Source organism: Ictidomys tridecemlineatus, chromosome 1, assembly GCF_052094955.1.
Source record: "Ictidomys tridecemlineatus isolate mIctTri1 chromosome 1, mIctTri1.hap1, whole genome shotgun sequence".
NCBI lineage: Eukaryota > Metazoa > Chordata > Mammalia > Rodentia > Sciuridae > Ictidomys > Ictidomys tridecemlineatus.
In genome coordinates this window covers 134581436-134607864 of record NC_135477.1, presented here as the reverse complement: position 1 = coordinate 134607864, position 26429 = coordinate 134581436, and the positions used below count along the sequence as shown (strand labels likewise).

The window sequence follows — 26429 nt, the reverse complement described above, 5'->3', positions numbered from 1 at the left end:
CAACAGTTCTTATCAGCTGCTTCTTTGTAGTGTCTACTACAGATCCGCACAATATTTTCTTAAAATATGGGGGCTGGGGATTCTATAATGCATAGCATTTCTAATGCCCAACTCTCTCTCTCTCTGATACATGTCTTCAGCAGAGAGTTTATTATATTTGTTGATATGGAATAAAAATGAATTTTTTTATTTCTTAATTTAAATTTATTCTATTTAGGTTGGCAAATACTTTTTTGCATAACAGAAAAAGAGTCTTTCATATTATAGAATTAGAAAATATAAAATAAAATAATATATTATCTAGATGAGCAGTAGAAGGCAATAAGATGGCAAATGACATATTTGGTACAGTTATATCGAAAGAAAATATCTAAACTTTATAAAGAAAAGCAAAGTCACTTAGATTGGTTATAAAGTTACAAATATTAATTCCACAGTAAACACTTAACTAACACAAAATTTTAAAATTGCTAAAAATGATGACTAGCTATATATAATTTTATTTTATTATTTTTTTATAATTTTTATTGTTGGTTGTTCAAAACATTATTTCCTTGATCCTAAAAATAAATTTAAGACTGATTTTAATTAGTGTATGATCTTTAACACACAGGAAAGCATTCAGTTTATTTTATCTGGTATGCTTTTTTTTTTTTTTTGGTAGTTGTAGATGGACAGCATGACTTTATTTGTTTTTATTTATTTATTTATTTATTTATTTATTTATTTATGGTACCGGGGATTGAACTCAGGGGCACTCAAACACTGAGCCACATCCCCAGCCCTATTTTGTATTTTATTTAGAGACAGGGTCTTATTGAGTTGCTTAGTGCCTTGCTTTTGCTGAGACTGGCTTTGAACTCTCCATCCTTCTGCCTCAGCCTCTGGAGCCACTGGGATTACAGGAGTGAACCACTGCCCCACCCCCAGCTTATTTGTTTATTTTTATGCAATGCTGAGGATCAAACCCAGTGCCTCATACGTGCTAGGCAAACACTGTCCCACTGAGCCACAGCCCCAGCCTCTCATCTGGTATGCTTTTAAAAGTGGAAATGAATGCAAAGTAAAGCCCTTCCTATAGGAAGCCAGTAACTGCATTTGTCTTTTCAGATGAATAGATTTCAATACTTACTCTCTCCTGGAGAAAATTTTAAATTTTTTTCAATTGGTTCACATACCACTTCTGTGTTAAAAAAAAAAAAAAATTCTTCCCTCATCCCTGTAGTTTGTCAATGTAAAGGCAGAAAGAAGCGATAACTCTGTAACTATGAGGTCTAGGGTCCTTTCTTTGGGGCCAGGAGATCTGTTACTTTCATGCTGTTTTCCATTAATAGATTCACATTCCAGCACCAAGCACAGAGGTTGGATTACAGCCCAGTTCTCCTGACTTTCAGCCCTTTCTAAAGTTGTGTGGATATGTGTGTGGAGTGGCTTACGTGTGGCCCAAAACAGAAGAACAGGAAGCATCAAATGACCTACCCTTTCCTTCTCACCATTTGACACCATGAAGTTACTTACCACCAAGTGTCTGGTTATAAAATATAAGGACAATAATTTTTGATTAAGGTTCTGCATACATACGTTTGGTAAATATCTGTTTATTGGTATGTTTTTCCAATAGGATGACAGACTCACTTAAGAGCAAGCTTGGGGCTTATCCATTTTTATATCTCCATCACTCGGTATATGGCCTGGCACTTTAAAGGCAACAAAAATAATATTCGATGAAAGAAAAGAAAAAAAGAAGGAAGGAAGGTAGGGAGGATACAAATCACCTCAAATGAAGGATCTATTTGTAAAATTCAACCAAAAAGGAAAGTAAGTCAGTAGGTACTTGAGAGAAGAACTTTCTTATCTTCCTGAGGAGTCTCATGATATCCTTTTCTCTTACTCCTTCTTGGCTCACTTATTTCTTTGGAATGATTTTTTTAAAAAATGAATAGTGTAACATTGAAGGAAAATATTGGAAAAAAAAGATAAAAATGCTAATGGGAATTTTTTAAAATGAAAATAGAAAAAGAATGACAAAGGTCAGAATAAGCAACAGAAAATATTTAATACAAGTGATAGAAAAAATACATTATATGCAGAAACTAGCTAGTTAAACATCAGATACTTCAAAACAATAAGACAAGTGCTTCCCACGGACAGCACTGTCAGAATGTTTCACAGGGAGAAAAATAGGCATGAAGAAAGAGAAAAGCCCTCCGCACACTCATGGGGTAATATTTAGTGCCCCAAACAAGGAGAGGAAAAGGCTGAATGAATGTTTCTCTAAGAAAAAAAAAAATGAGAGATTCCATAACTTTAAGTTGTTGCCTAAACTCTAAACAGTGCCTCTGGGACTTGCTCCAGAGCTGGGCCAGCTGGGAGTAATCGGGCCTCTCTGATATGTTTGGGGTACTTGCACCCAACTAGCAGGCAAGTAGCAAGGACCAAGGGCTTTCTTTTTTAAGTTGCAAGAGGAAATTTTCTACTACCTTTCTATTTCATTCACTCCTTTTTTCTCACTGTAAAGTGAAAAGGAAAAAAAAAAAAAACCATATTACCCAATATCAGAACATGTCAGTCAGTGTGAGTTTCCAGAGTATGGTTGAGAATCAGTGGCTAGAAGCAATCACTTGATGATTCATGTACTCAGCAAACATTGCCTAAGCATCCAACATGAAGCAGGTACTGTGGATACAATGGTGGACATGACAGATAGGGTTCTTGCTTTTGAGAAGATGCCTTTAAAAGAAGACAGCAGATACAAATAACAGAAAAGCTAGTGTGTGTCTGAGACACCAGCCTTCTCTCACCAACTTTCTCCTCCCTCCTTGTACTGCAGGAACAATAGAGAACAGTGGCCTTCTTGCTGTTCCCAGAATATGCCAATTTCAATCCTGCCTCAGGGTCTTTACCTTGGTTCTTCCTTCTGCCTAGCAAGCCTTGCACCCAGAACCTCAGAGGGCGTCCTTCACCTCACTCAAGGTTCAACTGAGATATTATCTCTCCAAGAGGCTTCCCTGGTCATTCCATGTGAAATAGACCTCCCTTCCTCTTTACTCTTTTCTGTTTCCTTTATATCCTAGCAGTGCTCCCTCACTGTCCTCCAGGGACTGTTTCTAAGACCCTCTCCCACACCAAAATCTGAGGATGATCAGGTCCTTTATATTAAATTGTATAATATTTCTATGTAACCTACACACATTCTCTTATATACTTTAAATCATTTCTAGATTACTTATAATACCTAATGCTATGTAAGTAGTTGTTATACTGTATCATTTAGGGAATAATGAAAAGAAAAAAAAGTTCATACATGTTCAGTACAGACACAACCATTGGAGGCCTAACTACATATTTAATCTGTACTTACTTGGTAGAATCTGAGGATGCAGAACCTGCCAATAAGGGGGCTGACTGTACTTTCCAAATTTTTGGTTTGTCCCACTAAGATGTAGAAACCCAACAACATGGATTTTGCTTTTTTTGTTTGTTTGTTTGCCCCAATATCCCATGCATTTAGAACTGTGCTATTAGAAAAGTTCACTTACCCAAAGGCCCAATGACAAAGTCTATAGTCAGACGCCTAATCTATTATAAACCGGTTATTATAAACCAGTTCCACTGCAGCAACTGGTTTCCAAAGATGGCTGCCAGTGAAGTACTTCTCCTATGCAGTTCTGGCACCTTGAATCTGGGCTGGCCCCGTGGCTCACCTTTGATCAATACAATGCAGCACAGGTGAAGCCGCATGACCACCAATGCTACCTCACACAAGGCCTTGTAGATTCCACCTCCACACATGGTCTGGACGAGGCCTCCCACAAGTACAAATATCCAACCACACAGAGGCCACCAGACAAAAGGAAGCCAGAGTCAGTCCTGTGGAATGCCCCATGGATAGACTTGGCACTTCCAGCCATCCTGCCTAAAGCACCAGACCGAGGAAAGAAAACATCATCTTACACATAGCTCAGCTGTCTTCAAATGACTCCAACCCTGGGCTCTTTCTGACTGCACCTGCAGGAAAGACCACAGTGACAACCATCTGGCTGAGTTCAGTCAACTCACAGAACAATGAGAAGTAATAAGAAGTTATTGTTTTAAGCCACCGAATCTTCAGGTGTTTAGTTTATTCAGTAACAGAAAACTGCAAAATACCATCACCAAAAATGGTCCAAGATCCAAACATTTCTTTTTCTGCAAACATTGTATTCATGCCTGAAGACCTGGATTGAGGTTTCGCCCAACACACTCTCCCACAAAGCATGTATTTCTGCCATTAAAAAAAAAAAAAGTGTCTTGTTCTTTTTAGTCTAATAAAAAACCTGTGAACCTCCACTGGAGGTCAGGAAACTGGGTCTCCATAGAGTTGGGACTACTGTAATTTTAGCAAATCCCTAGACTCCCTGAAGCGTGGGTTCTTCTCTGAAAATTGATGGGGATTTGATTTTTAAATTTTACTTAGTGTGTACTGGGCAACTCTTACTTCTTTCCCCAAGTAGAAATTAAGACACAAATATATGAAACAGATGGGAGCGAAAGAATTCTAACTGAAGTGAGAGAGACTATACTGGAGTGCTGGTGAGAAGAGGGCACCAGAACCAGAGACCTAAGTTCAAGTGCCAGATCCTCCCCACATTGGTCCTAAGAGCCTGGATTCCCTGGGAATCTGGTGTGAAAACTACTGAACTGGATGGTGTCAGACACCTTCCTACTTCACGGGTTGTGATCTGTAGCATTTACCGCATAGGACATAGACATTCTAGGACTCTGAGGTAGATTTTAACTTATATTTATTTTAATTTATTTTAATTTTTAAAGAACATTGACCAGGAAGACTCTTCATATGGCTTTGTATGGCTACTGCTCTCTCAATGAACCAGATTTATTCTAGTGTTTCCTAGACCAGTGAACACTTCCCATCTGCCTGTTCCTCTCAACACAGGTGCTAAGCTTAGTTCTTGCTTCATCTCTAGGGAGATAAATAATATTTCAAATTTCCCAGTATATATAACTTGGCTTGGGAAGTAGTAGGTTAAAATCACTCTTTTGATTTATTTATTTTTTTAATACCAGAGATGGAACCCAGCAGTGCTTAACCACAGAGTCACATTCCCAGCCCTTATTTATATTTTTATTAGAGACAGGGTCTTGCTAAGTTACTTAGGGCCTCACTAAGTTGCTGAGATTGGCTTCAAACCCACAACACTCCTGCCATAGCCTCCTGAGCTACTGGGATTATAGTTGTGGGCCACCACGTCTGGCACTCTTTCAATTTTTGAAAACTTTTATTGTCAAAGGCCTTCATTGTAGAAGATTCCACAGCTTGTTATATATTCCCATTCCATTGTCCAATGCTTGTATTCATTAGGAAGCTTTTCTTTGTATTTAATATAAAACATTCAACAATAGTATCCCTTCAGGTAATGCTTCTCAATCTTCATTCTTATAACTTTTTTAAAAAAGAATTCAGTTCTCCAATGTTACCGTATAGCTCTCTTCTTTATTCTCACTTTTCCCCCATTTTCTCTTTTGGATAATTGACCTTAATTGAAAATAGGAATGATCTGATAAATGTTTCTGAAGTTCTTTGATTATGAAATAGTATGCATAGCTAAATTATTACAGAGCATCCAGGTTTCATCTTAATAAAGTCATCAACATCTTTCAACAATGGAAAATGCCATCAGACAATCTGCATAAAATTACAAGAATGTGAAGATAATTTACACATACTTATATTGACTAATAAATATACACCTCTGCCATGTATTATAAATTAGGTAATAATTTGTCCATATATCATAACCAAATCTTCACTCAAATTTCCAAACTCATTATTTGAACTCTGACCCTGAGGCTACAAATGAATGTACAATATATCTGATCTGTTTTTTTAAAAAGACCAATGTTTTCCAATATTCTAAGCTGATTGAACAGAAGTTCCCATCTCCATAAAGGTGACAGGTTAGGTATCTTCTACCAAACCTGTTTCAACAACTGTAAAAAGGATCAGCTACAACTTTTCTTCAATATTATAAACAAGAATTTAGATTCCCAGAGGCTTGTAGGAAGAAAAGTAAAAATAAAAGATCTTCCTAAAATTTATCTTAGGCATAATCTTCTGTCTCTATTTTGTTATACCACATTGAAATTTCCCCTCTTGTTTGATTGCTGCTGCCTTTTAAATACTGTATTCCATTTTATGGTTTAATAGCTACAAGAATAAACAAAGGAGGCGGCTGTTTGGCAATGTCTTAAAAAAGTCAGTAAATGTCACTGAGTAAAATAATGTAACTTATTTGCTTCAGACCCAACTTCCTTCCACTCCCATAACCTCTCCTGTTCTTTCTCACTTAAGACCACACCATTGGAAGTCCTTATCCCATACACTGAAGAATGAGTTTCAAAGTATCTGTGTCCTTTTTAATTGAGCTATAAGCCTGTGCTAGAGCCACTCGGAACACTTTCTCTTAACCATGCAACAAAAGAGGCCTGACTGCAGTTTTCCAAAAGGTTAAGCATAGAATATCACATGTCCCAGGAAGTCTACTTTTAGATATGTATCCAGAAGAACAGAAAGCAGGGACTTGGACAGATACTTGTACACCAATGTTCATAGCAGCATTGTTCTCAATAGGCAAAAGGTAGAAATAACCCAAATGCCCATCAACAGATGAATGGATAAAGAAAATGAGATAAATGTTATATGCATGTAATAATGAAATACTATTCAGCCAACCAGTAGAATGAAATTTTGACATGCCATAAGGAGGGACACTGAAAATATGCTGAGTGAAGTAAATCAGACACAGAAGGGAAATTATTGTATGATTCCATTTAATATGAGGCACTTTCATAGAGACAGAAAGTAGAATAGAGATGACTAGGGGATGGGAGGAGGGAGCTGAAGAGAGATTTATTTCTTAATGAGTTTAATGGAAATTACCACTTAATGAGATTTTATGCTGGGAATAAAATTTTTTTAATATAGGTAATGGTGATGATTTCACAACATTGCAAATGTATTCAGTGTCATTGAATCATATACTTACCAATGATTAACATGATAAATATTATGTTAGGTATATTTTACCACAATTTATTTTAAATTAATTTGAGGGAAAAAGTCAGAGTCAGATCTGAGATCAGTAGTGATTGGAAGGCACCTGAGATTTGAAGAGTCACTACCCAGAAGTTGGGGGTTTGACAACCTCTTCTAAGTTCCGAGACCACTCCCACCCTGAATAGGGTGGGGAACTGGAAGACATAACAATGCACACCAAAGAGACAGCCTCTAGCTTCCTGGTCACCCAGAGCATTCCCTACCCAGCATGGCTCCCCAATGTGTGTGGGGGCGGTGTCCTTTTTAGAAAGAAGAGACCAGACTAGGCCAACTCTAAAGGAATATGTGCAAACTATTCGTTTGTTTTTCAAGTGTCACAAGAACCAATTTTGGAGCAAGTTGACTACAAAAAGATGCTTCTGTTCTCCCAGTCTAACAATGTAAGCTAGTTGATGAAAAGAATGTAACAAAACCTTGGAAGGGACTTGCATCTCGAAAATGTTTGAGCTTATTTGGAAATGTGAGTGTCTTACACAGGCACACACACACATCACATACAAATGTGAATACTAAAATTCCTTGTAATATTCCTAAATCTAAAGTTAATTTTAAAAGAAAGATGAAGGACGTGCAACCTGAGAACACAGATTTCTTAACTTCTTCCCAGGTGATGTTTGCAACTATTTCCACTTTTAATTGTTTCGAAGTTAGATTTCCAACAATAGGTTTTATATTAGTAATTCTTATTATCAACTACTCTCTAGCAAATTGGAAAACCACCAACAAAAAATGTTACTGGTTATAATGTCAATGTTTAGAACTATGCTTGGAATACCAGGCCTCAAGAATTTGTTGAGCGAAGGGGTTGTTTAAATGCAAAACCTCAGATAAGGACCAGCCTGTCAAAACCCCACCAAAGATGGGAAGAAGAGGCATTTATTGTATTGGCTGGGTGCATGGTTAATAAGATGCTAATGAGATTTTGATGATGGCTTCCCGCCTACCACAGGGTTAACCAGGCAACCATTAAAGACAAACTACTTCTTATCACCTTAGTTATTCCCACATAAAAAATTGAGAGGACCTATTGTTTAAGCACGAAGAGGCAGTCCTCAATGAGGCAACATCCTGTCTGAATAATTTAGGCCAGGCATAGGCCAGCCCACACAGTGCTTTGGTGTGCGAGAAAGTCCCATTCCGTCGCATCCATTTCCTGAATCTAGATCCCGCTGCCGTTCTTTAAAATTCCCCTGTTACGTCGAGGTAGGAAAAAAAAAAAAAAAAAGCCCAATTTACCAGGAGGCTAAATATATTGTGCCTTCTTAGGCAAATGTATCACCTGCTTGGCCAATGAGCTTCGTCTCCCAGAAAGACTAGTTCAACAGGTTTCCTTTTTCTCCCCGGCGGCCTCCGGGGTTGGGGAAAGAGGCTGTCACTTGGCTTGGGCCCTCCCCTTCCCTCCCTCCGCCTCTCCCACAGTGGGTGGGACCAATCGCGCCGGCTCGAACGTGGCCAGGTTGGCGGCCCCCGGAGCTCGGGGGCCTGGATGCGCTGCGCCGCGCGGCGGAGGGCGCAGGGAGGGCGCGGCACGGCTCGCTGGCCTGCGCCCCGGAGCCTGCGGGAAGGAACCGCGCCGACACGCCGCGCGCCGAGTCTGAAGGTGCCCTGTGGACCCGGCCCTGATGACTGAACTACAGCAAGATGTGGAAGACACAAAGCCTGCGAAAGTGCTCGCCAAGAGAGAGAGCAAAGTTGGTTCAGCCCAGTAAGTAGTCTCCGGTGGGACACATCCGAGGCGGTAGACCGCGCGCTGCTGCCCCAACCCCACACCTCTCTGCCCGGGGACGAGTGCGCATGGGAAAGATTTTCTGGAATTTTTATGTGGACAGTCTTGTGTCCTGAACTCTTTCCGTGGCGCCCGGTCTCTCCGTCTCCTCCCCCCTCTGTCTTTTACTTAGGCGATGGAGCTCTGAGTCGTTGGGGATGTGAAATATTTGATCCGAAAGCATAATTGGTGATTTTTTTTTACTTCTCAAGGGATGTCTGAGAAAACTTTGAAATCCTCAAGGCATGTCAAGAAACTGCACTAACATTCATTTCAGTTGTCCTACTTCTTAGTGACATCTGGGGAGATCCAGTTGTCATATGTTGGATGTCATATGACCACTACCTTCACAATGATGTGTGGTTTATGTGATTCAGAGCTTGTGGGTGTCTTTGCCCCATCTCCTTCGCTGTTTCCCCTCGAGAGTCAAGAAAGGTTGTGAGAAACGTGAGATATGCCTTATCTTTCCCCTCAGAGACTACCTGCCTTTGATTGAGTACTTAATCCAAACTTTTTTGTACAGAGTGTAAGGGTGAGGTGGGGAAGCACAATGAATATGCAATAAAAACACTTGGACTTTGACTCTCTTCTTAAAACATGTATGTGCACAATAGCACGATTTTCACATTGTTTGACCTATAAACTCTGACTTAAGAAACTTAAAAGTTCAAATATTTTGATCACAGGATTAATTTCCTGTAACGAAACTGATTTTTCTTCCTTGTATTCCTTTGAATAGCTTTTTAAATGAAGAAGTGTGGTTTTTAAATGATAATTTTTCCCATTCTTATTTTTAAAAGGAAAATGATATTTCAGCATTTGCTTATTTATTATATCACCATAACTTTAAGTAAGAGTAAAATCAATATCTAAATCAATATCACCCAATTTTATTTTATGATGTCAAGTTGTTGGGGTACTAAAATGTTTTATTGATGCTAGAATGAAAAAATGATAACTTTTTATTAATAATGAAGACTCAATCCCCATCATTTTATCATTGAGTCTTTTTTCTTTTTCTCAAAAAATCACAGCCTTATTCCACATAAGGACTTGTGCCAATAAATGCAGATTCTAAATGTATACCAGCTGAAGTTTAAGCCTAAGTTTCAGAAGAAGAGCATCATTGACAGCTTTGATGTGTCATTTCAAGGCTTTGGTCATATTGTGTCCAGGGTTTCTGCCTCCTTTGACTGCCCTATCCTTTGTCTTCCCAGGATTGTCAATGTAATCTGACATTCCTATTCTGCATGATAAAGAGAAAATTGCTACAAGTGAAACCCTCTGAAAATGTTGTTTACTCACTCAATATAAAATTCTAACTTTATAATATTTCCTATACAAGGGAAAATACGAACTGTCAAGTTACATCTATTTACTTTGCTTTCCATCATTCTTGTGTATACTTTATTTATCTGAAGAAGAGGCAAAGTCCTTTCACCATGGTATAGATGTTAGAGGTGACGAGCATTTTATTGATGCTAGAATGAAAAAATGTAGATGGAAAAAATTTTCTGGAACTTTTATATGGACAGTGTTGTGTCATGAACTCTTTTTGTGGTCTCTCTCTCTCTCTCTCTCTCTCTGTCTCTCTCTCTCTCTCTCTCTCTCTCTCTCTGTCTCTGTCTCTGTCTCTATCATTATCCCTCCAACCCCCTTTTAGATCCAGACTTTCCAGAAGAAAGGCTGGAATCCAGGCCTTGAAACTCCTAGCCCAGGACTTGTCCAAGGCAGCCTTTAACTCCAGTTACACAAAGCAGGACGATTTAAATGTACCCAAGGGTTCCCAAGTATTGAAATCTTCGTATTCCCAGTTGTCAGATACTCATTGAAAAGATGATTTTGATTGATTAAAAAGTCCACCATAGACTATAGAAAGTTTTTCTTATTTTGAAACTCAGATAGTGGGAAAATAATTTTGTAGAAAATAAGCCTAAACCACATTGAGGCTTAAGATCCCCACACAGCCCTTCATTTAGAACTGAATTTCACAAATTCATCTCAGCTTAATAAATACCACAGAACTTGCTTGTTGAACAGTAATGGACAATGCAAAGATAACTGTGATTTGGGATCTTCCCTTCTGGAACTCCAAGAGCAGGGAGGCACAGATATATGGTACTGTATGTACTTCAAGGGATATACATCGGTGGCCATTGCCACATTAAACACAGACAAGGCCTATAATTGAATCTTCTCTATAGTAAAGATTTTTACCTATTTGTCAGTCTTTGGCAAACTCTATTGGAAGTTTGTTTTTCCCTACAAAATGGTATCTGTGTTTACGATACCAAATCATCTCTGATTTGATCTAAGATTTTAGATACTGTTATCTTCTGAGTTCTTAAACTCTTGTTCTAGTGTCAGAATAAGAGTAATTTTAAGAAAGAACATCATTATCACAATTATGCATTAGTGTGGTGATTCTGTATTGAAATCATTCTAGGCTGCCAAATATTTATGCTTAGAAATCCTGTCTAGCTTTTCTGTTTTAGACTTTATATTTAGATTAATTACTACTGAGCTCAAAGTCTTATTGAAGTTCAGGGGTCCTCATGGACATTCTTCTAGGAGAATTTGGGTAGCTCACTCTTCCCCATTTCCCTGTGTCTGTCACTGTACCCACCTAGGCTTGTGACCTAGAACCAAGTCTCGTAGGTAAGTAATGATCGCCACCATTTATTGAGAATGCTTGCTATGTGCAGGGAGTATGCTCAACACTTTACTTGCATTTGCACATGGAATGAGATAGGCACTATTTTAATCTCTATTTTGCAGATAAGAACACTGAAACTCATTCAAGAGCTAACTTGTAACCACTGCACAGTAACTTAATCCCGTTCCTTAGCTCCAGAATCTAGAATCTAGAGTCACTTTCCATGGCCTACTCTGAAATACAGCCTCCTCTGCTAAGATTTTAAGATCTTTCTTTAATGATTTGGGCACTCATAAGACTCTTTTTTACCTCATCGCCTAATATCGGTCAACATGTACATCTTTTGTAGACAACCATACTAGCAGTCCTCTACTTAAAGAGGTATTATGCAGGACTCCCATATTCTCTGTAGCATTATTCATAGTAGTCAATGTGTGGAATCAGCCTTCACATATCAATGGATGAATGGATAAAGAAAAAGCAGCATATAAATAGTGTATCCTTTAAAAAGAAAGAAATCTGTCATTTGCCACACAGATATATCTGCAGGACATTATGTTAAGTGGAATAAGCCAGGCACAGACTGACAAACAGAATGTGATCTCATTTATATGTGAAATGTAGAAATGTTGATTTCCTTGAAGTTGAGTGGAATGGTGTTTGCCACAGGCTAGGGATGATGTGGAATTGTTCATCAAAGGATACAAAGGGTTCAATGTTTTGAGGTCTGTTGCACAGCAGAGTGACTGTATCTAGTCAGTAACTATGTATATTTTTAAATAACTTAAGAGTAAATTTTAAATGTCTTATAAAAATCATAGGTAAGTGAGGTGCCAGATATTAGCTTGACTTAATCCTTTCATATTTTATACATATATCAAAACATTGCACTGTTTCCCATAAATGTACACAATTGCGACCAATCAATTAAACATATAAATTAAAAATAATTAAATAAAGTATATATTTCTTAGAAAACAAAAAAGAGACACTATGCAAATTGAACAAAAATATATGCCTACTGTAGGACTGAATGAATCCCCATCTGCCTTTCTTCTCCCCACCTCTATTCCTTTGCTCAAGCAGTTCCCTCTCTGTCTCTTAGAATTCTAGAAATCAGTTCCTCTTCACTTAAAGCCTTCCCTTATCACTGGCCACAAACATCTCTTCCTTATCAGTGCTCATGTTGTACCTACAGGGTCAGTCCTATGGAATTTCGCTACTGCTATTTAACAATTAATGCTTATTGAAGGGTTAGTTTATACAAAGTACTGTTTTAAGTTGTTAACATATATTAACTCACATGTTAACCACCAGATTACATTGAGTGTCTTTCCCTAAATAGATCACAAACTCTGATTGCATTTTCTCCTTACTGAATTTCTCAGAAGGCACACAAGTAGTCACTTTCATAAACCATCTGTTAGTGAACTAAGGAAGTTGAGACCCCTAATCCAGTAATTAAAATATATAATATAATTAAATTAAAATATATAGTATACTGCCATTCATCTGGACTATGTCAGGGCAAATTCTACATTTTACCATTTCCTTAAAGTTTCTATCAGTTATTTTTAGATACATTTACTTTCCAGAGAGCTGTAGCTAGGTGAAGCTGTTGATTCACTCATCACTGAACTGCATAGTTGCTTTGAAAATAACACTGTACTCCTTTTCTGACAAAGAATAGGTGATTTAGCTCTATATCTCCTTTTGAGATCCAGTATTACCCACTTTTATTGCCTTTCTTATTCTGAATTGTATGTACCATTATATAGACAGTTCTAGCGTGGACTTTTTTTTAACATACATTTTATAAAACATAGTTTTATTTCTTAGTTTCTTAGGGGCCAGATTTTGTAATGACTAAGTTGCTTTTAGTGAATTTCAACAAAGAGCTAAACCTAATACTGATGTATTTCTCAGAAAAACTTACCTTGATTCATATTCCAGATAATAAATTATATCACATATAATATACACTTTAAATGCAATTTGAATTTAACAGTTTTTTTATAGTTGTAGGTGGACAACATGCCTTAATTTTGTTTTTATCTTTATGTGATACTAAGGGTCAAACCCAGTGCCTCACATGTGCTAGGCAAGCACTCTGCCACTGAGCTATAGCCCCAGCCCACAATTTGAATTTTTCATATTTAAATTTTAATAATTTAGTACATAAGAGTTCTAGAAATTTTTTTCATTTCCATATATAAGAAAAGGACAGATGTATGCAACATAAATATTTACCTTAAAAGGAAGCTCTCAGTTAGGTGTGGTATTACTACACACCTGTAATCCTAGCTACTAGGGAGGCTGAGGCAGGAAGCTGGGAATGTAGCAGAGTGGTAAAGCACTTAACTAGCATTGGAGGCCATGGGTTTCATCTGCCAATACAGAGTTGGGGGTGGGGGTTACCAATAAATGACAGCTCTCTAGTATGAATTATTTTATATATTTTTTTTGCTTTTAATATTGAATTCAAGTAAAAATAAACAGCCTACCATGAAAGGAAGTATTATGTAACCCATACTGTCTTTATGCATGGCATATTAGGGGTACTTGACAATCACAATGAAGGGTTAGGAATTGATCTTCTGTTGAAAGCAAGAGAAGCAAAGGCAAATAACTAATTGAGTATAATTTGATTTCTCTAGTGCTTGTTCAACTCTGAACGTTGAAAGTTCCTATTTAGCAAAAGAATCTCATTATATTTTTAGCTTTCTATGCATGTGTGTGTTTGTGTGTGTGTGTGTGTGTATATATATATATATATACATATATATATATATATATAAAAGATATATGTATATATTTATTTATTTCCAAGTCATCAAATCAAATGGAGCCAGTTCAATTTCTAATATAAATTTTGAGGTAGGAAGAAAAATTTACATGTATCATATTAGAAAATATAAAAATTATTTTAAACAATTAATGGAAGTGTTTGAAGAACAGAGAACAATAGCACATGTTCTGGTTTGAAAGTTTTTGAAAAGAAATATGAACTAGATCAGCTTTATGTCCAGATTAATGTCACAGAAAATTGCTGATTTATCAAGGCTGCTCATAAAGTGGCAAGAAAGTAGGCTTTAGGAAACAAAAGTTTGAATCTGGCTTTTTTATCTGCTGGAGATGTGACCACGGCAAATGACTGAGCACCTCGAGTCTCAGTTTCATCTTCTGTTTCATATAGGCTCAATTTCAAGTTTATTTATTTATTTATTTATTTAGGTGCTGGGGATTTAACACAGGGGCACTTTATCACCAAGCTACATCACCAGCCCATTTATTTATTTGTTTATTTATAAATAATTTTTAATTTTGAGGCAGAGTCTTAAAATAAGTTGTCAAGAAGCTGACTTCCAGTTTGTGATTCTCCTGTCTCAGCCTCCATATTGCTAGGAGTGTACCACCATGCCCAGTTCAATTTGAAGTTTGAATGGGAAATGTAAGAAATGCTTTTTGCCCAGACTGTAGCTATGTTAGTCCTTAATTGTTCAAGGTCTGGGACATGCTATGGGGTGGGGATAGAAGGATGATATAAAATGTAATTGTGTTAAATGGTTAAAATTCAGGAGACTCAAACTCTTACAGTAGTAGCCTGCAATAGCACCTACTATGTAGTTTTGAGGAGTCTTACAATAACACTCAAATTTTTCCAAAAGTCTGATGTGGCATTCTGTTTTCTACTCTATGCAAAAAAGTTCTTATATCATAACTGTTTTGTGGCCTCTTGGCTTATTTAGATATTATTCACTTATTTGCGATTATCACATCTGTTGTCTAAATCTTTTATCCATGATCCATTAATTTTTCACATCCTACTTTCTGGCCCTAAGCTTTGATCTCATAGATTCTCAGCTTTAAACTACTGAGTTTTTGGGCTGGGGATGTGGCTCAAGTGGTAGTGCGCTCACCTGGCATGCGTGCGGCCTGGGTTCGATCCTCAGCACCACATACAAACAAAGATGTTGTGTCCGCTGAAAAGACTAAAAAATAAATATTAAAATTTTCTCTCTCTCTCTCTCTCTCTCTCTCTCTCTCTCTCTCTCTCTCTCTCTCTCTTTAAAAAAAAAAACTAGTGAGCTTTTTCTATTTGCTAAATTCCAACAGAACTGTCTTCGATACCTTCCTCTTTCTTTAAATGCTTAGCTTTAGGCACTTCACATATTTTCAAATATAAGGAGAAAAAGGTCCTGGGGGAAAACACCTCTTCAGCCACATGAATGATTTCTTTTTTGTCCTCTAGGAACATAGGTTTGATTATTTGCCCTTAGAAGAGAAGCCGGACCAACTTTAACCGCACTCCCCAAGATAGATTGCTTTATATGCTGTCACTGACACATCATTCCACATATCTCAGAGGTCCCTGTATGTGTTACGGTACATGATGTCCCAAGATGCATGTTATTTTTAACAGGTTAATTGAGTATGTTTTATATGTCATAAAACTTACCCATGTGTTAAGTCAGCTTTGTATTGCTGTAACAAAATACAGGAGAAAAACAGTGTAAAGGAGGAAAGAATTATTTTGGCTCACAATTTTATAAGTTTCAATCCATGGTCACTTGGCTGCATCATTATGGTGAGGCAGCACACCATGGCAAAGAGATGTGGCAAAACAGAGTGCTCACCTTATGGTAGTCAGGAAGCAGAGAAGAAGGTTTAAGGGATGAATAAACTCTTTAAAGGTGCACCTCCACTGTCTTACTTCCTTCAACTAGGTCCCACATCCTAAAGTCTCCACAACCTCCCAGTAGTATCACCAGCTGGGCATCAAGCCTTCGGCATGTGGCCACTGGGAGATATCTCAGATCCAAACCATAGCAACCCATTCCTAATGACATTTACTAATGGTGCACTAAGTGGTGCACCAACACCATCACTTTATTTTAGAGCATTTTCATCCTTCCACTGAATTCCTCAGACACATTCATACTTAATCGCTATTCCCAGCCCCAACCTCAGCCTTGGGGCACTCTTCTTTCTGTCCCTTAAACCTACCTTTCTCAGCATTTTATGTACAGATGCCCATCGGGTTCTGTCCCAATAAACTAACCTAAGTTGAAAATTCAGTAAGTTGAAAATGCATTTAATATATCTAAACTACAATGCATCACAGCTTAGCAACATGGTGTGCAGTAGAGGTTCTACTCACATGGCTGACTGAGAGCTGTGGCTCACTGCTGCTGTCCAGCATCAGGAGAGGACATCATACCACAGATCACTAGCCTGGGAAAAGATCAAAATTCAAGAAGTAAAGTATGATTTCTATTGAATCTGTATTGCTTTTGCACTTTCATAAGGTGGAAAGATCATAAGTGGATCACAAGTTGACGACCGCCTGTAAATGGAATCACACAATATGTGGTCTCTTGTGTCTGCTTTCTTGCACATCCTATCATAGGTTGAGGTTCATCCATGAACTACATGTCCCAGTAGTTCATTCCTTTTTATTGCTGAATAGGATTCAATCACATGGGTATATCAAGTCTTTACCTGTTTACCTATGGAGCATTTAGGTTGTTTTCACTTTTTAGCTGTTAGGCATAATGCACCTGTGAACCCGTGCATGCAAATTTTAGTACACATATACTGTCATTTCTCTTGAAGATGTGCCTATAAGTGGAATTGCTATGTCATATGGTATTCTGTATTTAACTTTTTGAGGAGCTGGGTTTTCTCAAGTAATTGCAGCATTTTATATTTCCACTGGCAATGCATGTATATATGTCGTAGGTTTAAGAGAAAGGACATTCACATTAGCAGAGAAACAAGATTATAAGCACCTGAAAGGCAGGCCATATTATTATATAACGAATATCTGTTGAATGTTGACCAAATGATATTTACACTTAAGATTTTAAAAACTTGCCAGGTGAGGTGGCACATGCCCATAATCCTAGTGACTCAGGAGGCTAAGGCAGGAGATCACAAGTTCAAGCCCAGTCTGGTTAACTTAGCAAGATTCTGTCTCAAAATAAATTTTAAAAAAAGATTTGGGATATTGCTCAGTGATAGAGGGCCCCTGGGACCAATCCCTAGTAACATACACACACACACACACACACAAAAAAAAAAAAAAAGATTTAAAACACTCTCCAAATCACAATGTCAAGGGAACTCAGGCCATGATATTTGGGTGCTTTTCTTTTTTTTACAACCTTTTAATATTTTGCATATAAATATATTACTTTTTTAATGACAAACTTGGATTATAACCTTCATGTTGGTGTTGACATTTTTAAAGTCATACGTATAAGTTCAGAAATCTAAAACAATATAGATACATACAAAATGAAAAATAAAGGCCTTTCTCCTGCCTCCCACCTTGTTGTCAAAGGTAACTATCTCCCAAGGTTCTGTTTTTCTTCTTAATTTTTCTTCTTAATTTTAAATTGTCATTTAAAACCAACATGAGGACTGGGGCTGTAACTCAGTTGCAGGGTGCTTGTCTAGCACGCGTAAAGCACTGGGTTTGATCCTTAGCACCACATAAAAATAAACAGATACAATAGAGGCATGCTGTCTGTGAACAACTACAAAAACAAAAACAAAATCCTCCAAAATCAAGGTTTTTTTATTTGTTTTGTTTTTTTCTTTTTTCTTGAGATAGCCATGTTCCAATGTACATACATTCATACATGGCTTAATGACAGGAATACATTCTGAGAAAGATGTCATGAGGTGATTTTGTCGTGATGTGAATGTGATCGAGTGCCTTCACAAAACTTGATGCTATAGTCAACCGCATACCTAGCCTGTCTGATATGTAGGCAGTGGCGTTCTGATATGTATGAACAAAACAGTAAGAGATGAAACCAAGCACAAGAGAAAGTGACAGGAGACTCTGCCACTGAGGTAGATGAGGGAGGGGGTTGCTGGCATAACATGGCATTCTGTTTTACAGTCTACACATGTACATGTGGGAGTACATTCAAAAATAACAATAAAGAATAATATAGTAAATCATAAACCAGTTTATTGTCACTATAAAGTATTAGAAAGAAGAGAATTAGAAAAGATAGCAATAAATAATACTGAGGTTATATTGAAAAGAAAAATTTTTAAAATGCTTACTTGCATTAATCATCTTCGTCCATCCTGGAAGATGCACTTCTCTCTACACCATTCCATACCTTAGCAGTGACATCTCAGACAATGAGCTGGGTGTGGACATGCCTCTTCCTCCAGCTGGAGATATTGATCTGCTATTGATCTGTATATGTATGTTGGTGTTTTCTTGAAGTCTATAAAGGTCAGGTGTATGATCATACCCATATTTGTTATCTTTCTAGATTTTTCAAATTATGTCTTCCATCTTCTGCAGTGAGTTAAAACCTGGGAAGAACCTCAGAGACATGACAGTTTTTGTGTCCTTTACTGTTAAATATTATTATCTGAAAAACTTATTTCGTGACCCTAACCATTATTTTGAAACCCCTAGTCTATAGTGCTATATGTCACAAAGAAGCAAGCACAGCACCTTTTCTGAAATTCCAACATTAAAAAATAGCAGACCTTTCATCAGGACCTATGAGATGAGAGAATTACAAATGGCATAGGAGCTAGGAGAAAGGTAGGCAGTGTTTGACAATCGCTAATGACTGGAGAGATTTGTTCTTGTGCTCAGCTGACATGTACCAAGTAGTTTGGCACATTGGGAGCCATACAGAACATCTTGGACATCCAGGATGAAGAGGATGAAGCCTTTGCTCATAAGGAAAGTGGAATAGAGGAAAGGCATATATTATTTTGAGATTTAATCTTCTTTCAAAATATATCAGAGCTTAAACATATCAGTGCTGTTTTAGGCACTGTTTACCATGCTTTGACATCTGTATATATACTGAGGTACATACTGTTTCATCACATTTTATGTACAACAGGGACACAGGGACTTGCCCAAGATCATAGGTATTAAAAAATGTTGATGCCAAATTTCAAAAGCAGGCAGCCTAATCTGAACCAGCTTGCTAAAATCATTAATAATACAAGCTCCCTAAATTTAGGAAAAGCAAAATGCAGAAGGCAAAGTAACTCCCACTAAACGTCTGTGCACCGCTGAGTATATCTCTTACGTTTTTATAGGTCTGTTTTCTCAAATATAAAACTAAGACTCATTTCCATTCTATGGGTCTACCATTGGAAGGATTTCTCATGCTCTGTATAAGACAAGATTAGCTATAATTGAGCAGTGGTACTCTTTGCTGTATTTTCAAACACCAGTACCTCATTGGGTACTTGTATTGTACTCAGATCTGACAGTAGAAAGCAAATTTCTCAGATGCAGCTTGACATTGTGATTTGCACAGGGGTCATTCATAAATTACAACTTTTAAAAACCATAGTTTTGAGTTCTTGTTGCACAAGCACAGCGTGTCTCTATAAAGTAACATGACTAATTGAAGAAGCATGTGAATGTTGTCTAAGAATAGTCACCTAAGGAACCCAAGAACTTTTTCAACAATGCTGCAGTTGCACAAAATCTTTTTGAAATTCTTCTCGCAGAGCTGCTTTCAAAGCCTGGATCTGGCTCCTTGACTAGTCATAAGGTTGGCAAATATTCTTCTTTTCAGAATGAATTCAGGTTTTAGAAACAGCCTGAAGTTGTTTAAAGTCAAAATTTGGTGATGAGGTGGATAAGAACAGTTTAAATACCTTTAAATCACTCTGTGCATGAGCTCATGTGTGATCAAAAACAAGATGTGACTATAAAATATTAAGACAGCTTCTGTCCATACTTACAAGCCAGTTTCACACTTTCAAATCTAGATTTATTACTTTGTTAACTGCGTTATGGAAACAGTAAACATTTGTAGTTACTATTCTGTTCCCAAATATTTTTTCAGTGTTTATAATATACCCAGATAGGTGCTGACACATAATAAGCATTAAAAAAATATTTTGAAGATGCAACTGTAATGTATAACTCCTTTTTTTTTTGAAAAGTATACCGTATCTATTACGGAAAACAATTTTTGAAAAAAAATCTGTGAATTTCTACAGTGGAGGTTAAGCTGTCACCATTTCCTTGTGCCATTTTCTACTTCATTACATGTAATGGGAATTTGTATAGGGTTTACTATTTTTTTTTTTTCAGTTTTCCTTCCCATGTTATAGTTTTACACCAGGTGGGCCTTTTCCACTGTATGCAAGGCATTACTCTTGACTTTCTCATATGGTAATTACCAATTATTAGCATGAAGCTTTTCCATTACTGCCTAAGTGCCACTAATAGTTAACATCTGGAAGCAGATTGGTCTACTCCCTGGTAAATCCCTGACGTATTCAAGGCAAGCGTATTTTCCTGTTCTTGACTTCTGGTCATGATAGATTCATTAGCACAGCCATTACACAGCCATTTTACCTGAAATCTGATTTTTGACAGTCTCCAGTCCTCTAACCACTGTAATTCAACAAGAACTTTCCTGGCACTTACTCCACGCTGGAAATCTGAGGCCAAGTTACCCATGTATGATGTCCTTTAGGAGTTCCCAGTTTGGGGATAGGGAATGGGATGCATACATTACTAATACCATGTGATAGGAATTCCACTTGGTATCAAATTCCACTTGGTATCAAAAACTGTAGGCCATCAGTTTTTCTTGGGATAAGCAGATGAGAGGTGATGTTTGAAGTGAGCTTGAAGGCTAATAAAGAATTCAGCCACAGATTAAAGGGAAAAAATTATTCCAAGCAGAGGGAAGAACAAGGATAGTACACTTATAAGTTGGAATTCTTGTTTTGGATGCCTGCTTAGGGTTTACTGGAGGCTGGACTGGTGGGCTTCAGGGCTGAGCAGGGAGAGTGAAGGGGAGGGCTTGGGGTCCCCTGGGCATTCCCCTCCTTGCTTTGCTCTCTGCCCATCTCCCAGCTTTGGCACTTCTGCCTCTTTGACACTTGGGGAAATCTTTCTCCTCTATGGTCTTCAGTTCCCTCCTCTGTAAAAGGAGAGGACTGAATGGCCAGAGTTGTTAGATTTCTTCCAGCCTGAAGAGGACCAGTCTTTGAAGAAACTGCCCTACTTCTCAGCGCTCCGAGGAAGCCTCTGTGTAAAGAACTCTATTTGGCTGAACAAACTGAGAAAAGAATAGAATCCTTGCTTTCTTACATGTTTTTGGCCTCTTTTATTTATTTTTTTTTCTTTTGAAGTCTTTCCCTAGGTAAATTTATACTAGTTTTAAAGCAGAACTGCCACTGGAACCAACTTAAACTGCCCTCTTTCACATTATATAGGTAGATCAGCATTCATGTCGCGTTCGGACAGCCCCTCTTGGCCACGGGGCTTCGTGGACTGGCCACAGTAGAACTGTCTAGTCAAGTTACTTAATTTAAGCCTGTAATACAGATGGAATCAAATTTATTGTCAGTAGAGCTTCAGACTTCTCTAGTATACTTCATATCTGAGAAGAATCATTTATTGCACTTGAATGCAGAATACAATTTAAGGTTAAAATGTCCTTTGTCTCAGAAATGAAATTGGGGAAATAAAAAGGGATATTCACTGCCCAGTTCAACTTAATGATTGTACTAGCACTTTTAGTATACATTATATTATTTATTATTTAAAGTATTTTTCTTACATCAATAATTGAATTTAATGCACATTTTTGAGGACCTACAATTATTAAGCATTATGCTATATTATAGGATAATAGGATGTAGTAGGCACAGAACCTGCCCTCAAAACATTAACATAGATTTACTGTAATTTTTTAACTGAATTTATTTTTAAATTGATTCATTAAAAAAAATAAAAATTGTACATGTTAACAGGGTACCATGAGATAATTCAATATATGTACACATTGTGTAATATTTAAATCTAATCATATCTATCTCTTCAAACATTTATGAAGAAAACATACAAAATCCTTTCTTCTAACTTTCTGAAATATACAATACATTATTGTTCTCTATAGTCACCCAACTATGCAAGAGCCACTGGAACTTATTACTCCTTTCTTAGTACTAATTAATCAGGCTTTCCTCATCCCTCCCAACCCCCTACTCTCCCCAGCTATTGGTATCCTCCAATCTACTTTAACTTCTATGAGACCAACTTTTTTCGATTCCACATATGAATGAGATCCTGTGGTATTTGTCTTTCTGTATCTGACTTATCTCACAAAATGTAATGATCTCCATTATATTCATGTTGTCAAGAATGACAGGATCACATTCTTTCTGTGACTGAATAGTATTCTATGGTATGTATGTACCATGTTCACTTTATCCATTCATCAATGCATGGACATTTAGGTTATTTCTAGTCCATGCCTAGAAGTAACAAATAGTGCTTCAACATAGACATACAGATGCCTTGTCAACATACTGATTTCTTTCCTTTGGACATATACCAGCAGTAATGGGACTGCTGGATCATATGGTTGTTCTAATTTTTTTTATTTTTTGAGGAAACTCCATGCTGTTTTCCACAATGGCCATACTAATTTGCATTAGTGTGCCAGAGTTCCCTTTTCCCTGCATATTCACTAGCCCTTGTTATCATTAGTCTTTAGATAATAGCTATTCTTACTGGAGAAACATGATTTCTCATTGTGGTTTTAGTTTGCATTTCCCTGATGATTAGTCATGTTGAACATTTTTTATATATTTGTTTGCCCATTTGTGTGTCTTCTTTGGAGAAATGTGTATTTAGATCTCTAATCACCCACCACCTACCCTTTTTCCATTTTTTTTTTTTTTTTTTGGTGTCACTGTGCTTAGGGCCTTGCACATGCCAAGGAAGTGCTGTACAATATCCCCAGCCCTAATTGCCCATTTTTTCAATTAGGTTATTTATTTATTTTTTTTTGCTGTTGAGTTTCTTGTTATACATTCCAGATAACTTGTTACTATAATTTTAACAGTATCTTAATATGACATTAAATATGAATTTTAATCTGTTGTGATAAATAAGAATGATAAAATAATATAAGAAAAACCTTTTTAAGAGAACAATGAGGAAGGAACCAGCCCAACATAGGGGTAAAGTGAAGGCTTCTTAGAGGAAATGATGAATCTGGGTAAGTTTTTAGGAGGAAGAAGCATAAGCCCCCTCAGGGGAAAAAAAAAAGTCATTCAAAACAAAAAAGAGCCTAAATAAAGACACAGTGATGAAGTCGTGGCCTGGTGACTATGGAAAGTTTATATGACTTGAGCATTAAATTGTATAAAATTGAATGGCAGTACGTGCAGCGGGAACAGTGGTTGGGTGGAATTTCACAGAAGAAGGATATTTTAATGCAATGAGACAGAACTTAGGTTTATTATAAGGGATAGGGAGCCCTCAAAGGGATTAACCAGAGATGTGATACAGTCAAGATTGAGCTTTTTAGAGACAATCCGGGGAGCAGCAGGGTTTAAGATAGATTTATTGGCAAACAAAGCAGGAAGCAGGGTTTAGCTGACTGGGAAGCAATCCAAGTGAGATTATTTGATAGGAGAAATGGAGAAAATAGGTTTGAGAAATATTGAGAGATAAAACAGTAAGAGCCAGTGATGGATTTGATGGGTAGAGGGAGGAAGCTAGGATGACTCTTATTTTCTCCCTCCAGGAGGGCTGTGTGGGTTGTGATGCCATTATATTAATCCATAAAACATAGGAGGTAAAGAATATTTGCAATATTGAAATGAATTCTCTTATAAAAAGTCGACATCGGAGTGGAGGTCAGAGCTGGAAGACAGATTTGGGAATTGTTGACCTACAGGTTATAGTAGATGGAGAGTGGATGGGATTTTTCAATGGAGAGAAGAAGAAACCAAAGACAGAACTTAGGAATGAGCCTATGTTTGGATGAAGATCAATAGAAGAGGCCACAAAAATGCAGGGGAATAAACAGCACAAAAATCAATCAGAGGAAAAGAATCATGAAAAAACTAACAAGGAAAAGAGACTCTTTGGGGGCTGGGGATGTGGCTCAAGTGGTAGCGTGCTCGCCTAGCATGCATGAGGCACTGGGTTCGATTCTCAGCACCACATAAAAATAAAATAAAGATATTGTGTCCACCTAAAAATAAAAAATAAATATTAAAAAAAGAAAGAAAAGAGACTCTTAAGAGATAGTCAACACCCACACTACCTCCTTTCATTCACACCCATCCCACCCCTGCCTTGGCTCCATGCCTGACTCCCTACTCATCATATGAAACTCTGAGCCAGGAGTTAGTGAGCCAGGCTGGGCAATGGCCAGGCACGCAAGATAACCACTGGGGTTCAGAGCTCTGCTCTGCCCCTTCACCATCTCTGGGACTTCACAATAGTAAATCACATGGCCTCTCTGAGCCTCAGTTTCCCATCTGGGTAACAGGAGCCTGTAGTGGAAATTAAGTAAGATTATATATGTGAAGGTCTGATGCTGTGCCTGGAAGATACGAGGTATTTGAAGACAGGAACTCGGGTGCTTTTTTTTTTTTTTTTTTTTTAATGTCGTCACACCCAGCCTCTCAAAGGGAGGAGAATTCCTGGGAGTGCTGAACTTGAGGGAACAGGAATGCCAGCCAAGTTCTGTGAGCTCAGCGCTGCTTGATGGAATATGAAAAAAAAAAATTAAAGATTAAAGAACGAAACCCTCTGAATTGAATTTAAAATAATATAATAAAAACAGCTTTTGAATTTAATGTAAATGGAATTGAAATGATTATCTTACTGGAATAAGAAAGTCAGATAGAATCAACAATGACTCCAGAAAAGAAGACAGAAAGTGTGTGTGTGTGTGTGTGTGTGTGTGTGTGTGTGTGTGTGTGTGAGAGAGAGAGAGAGAGAGAGAGAGAGAGAGAGAGAGAGAGAGAGAATAGTCTTGGTGCTACCAAAACCAGCATTAAGAGAACTACTGTAATGCCCTTAGCACTTACTGATGTAGAAGTCACTAGTAAACTTTGCCAGGGAAATGTTAGTGGCATGACAGGCATAGAGGTTAGACTGTCACGGATTGCGTCAGTGGGAAATGAGGAAGCAGACACCGCATTTATAGACTAGAACGTCAAGACATTCCAGTGAAAAATAAAGGAAAGAGAGGAAGGTAACAAGAGCAATGAGGTCCATAGAAGGTTTTATGTTTTAGATGACAGAGTGTGATAAACTAGGAGAAAGAGCCCGCAGAGAGGGAGAAGATGATGTAGCACATCTGATAACTGATGGAACAAGCCCAGAAGCTTCAGCAAATGGGGCTCCAACATGAATAGGAGAGAGACCTTACATCTTGCAACTGGAGGAACAAATAGACTCAGACAGTACAGGTACATGTAATTGTAGCTCAAGAGAAGGTAGGTGGCTGCTCTAATCTGTGCACTTTAAATTTTAGCTTTCTTAAGAGAAGTCACAGCATGGCTTTGTTCCTCTAGTGGGTGAACTGTGTTTGATTAGGGGCTTGAGAAGTACGGAGATTGTTTGGAGTATGAGTTGAAGGAATAGGAATGGAGGGTGTCCAAGAACAGCTGGGGCCCAGCTGACAACAAAGGCACCAGTCCACAAGGACTGAATGTTTTCCTTTTCAACCTCAGCATTCATGAACTAGTACATAAAAATTTGGATCTAATGTGGGAAGGAGAGTAATAGGTTGAGTGGATGTTGCAGAAGAACTGGAAAATGGAATGATCACTGAAATGTGTGGTCTGAGCTATCTCGGGAAGTAAGTAAAGTCCAGAGGGACTGACAGGCTGAAGACCATGGAAGCACAGGAGTGGAGGGTGGCAGCTAGATGAGAATTGGAAGAGTAGGCGGTCACAGGCAGACAGTGGGGACATTGGAGAGATTATGGTGGTGAAGGGTTGCCACAGAGAGCTTTATAAGCCCCAGTGAAACCAGGCTTTAACCCAAGTGATTTCTGTGACGTGGCAGTAAAGGTCATGAGTTGTTAGATGCCATCCAGAGAGATAATGAA

The 26429-nt window shown here is 37.8% G+C and overlaps 1 protein-coding gene across 4 annotated transcripts in view; it reads left to right on the top strand.

Moving 5' to 3' along the window:
- Gramd2b (GRAM domain containing 2B) overlaps nucleotides 1-26429 on the top strand; it is a 104371-nt gene that overhangs the window by 27724 nt on the left and 50218 nt on the right. Inside the window, exon 1 of one of the 4 annotated variants that reach the window (XM_021730250.3) lies at nucleotides 8535-8822. The exons of 2 other annotated variants lie outside the window; for them this stretch is intronic. In XM_021730250.3, the coding sequence (XP_021585925.1) occupies nucleotides 8759-8822 (64 nt within the window). In that variant the 5' untranslated portion in view covers nucleotides 8535-8758. Of the gene's footprint in view, nucleotides 1-8534; nucleotides 8823-26429 lie in introns of those variants that run through there. One more of the 4 variants, XM_005330894.5, reaches the window with a different exon arrangement.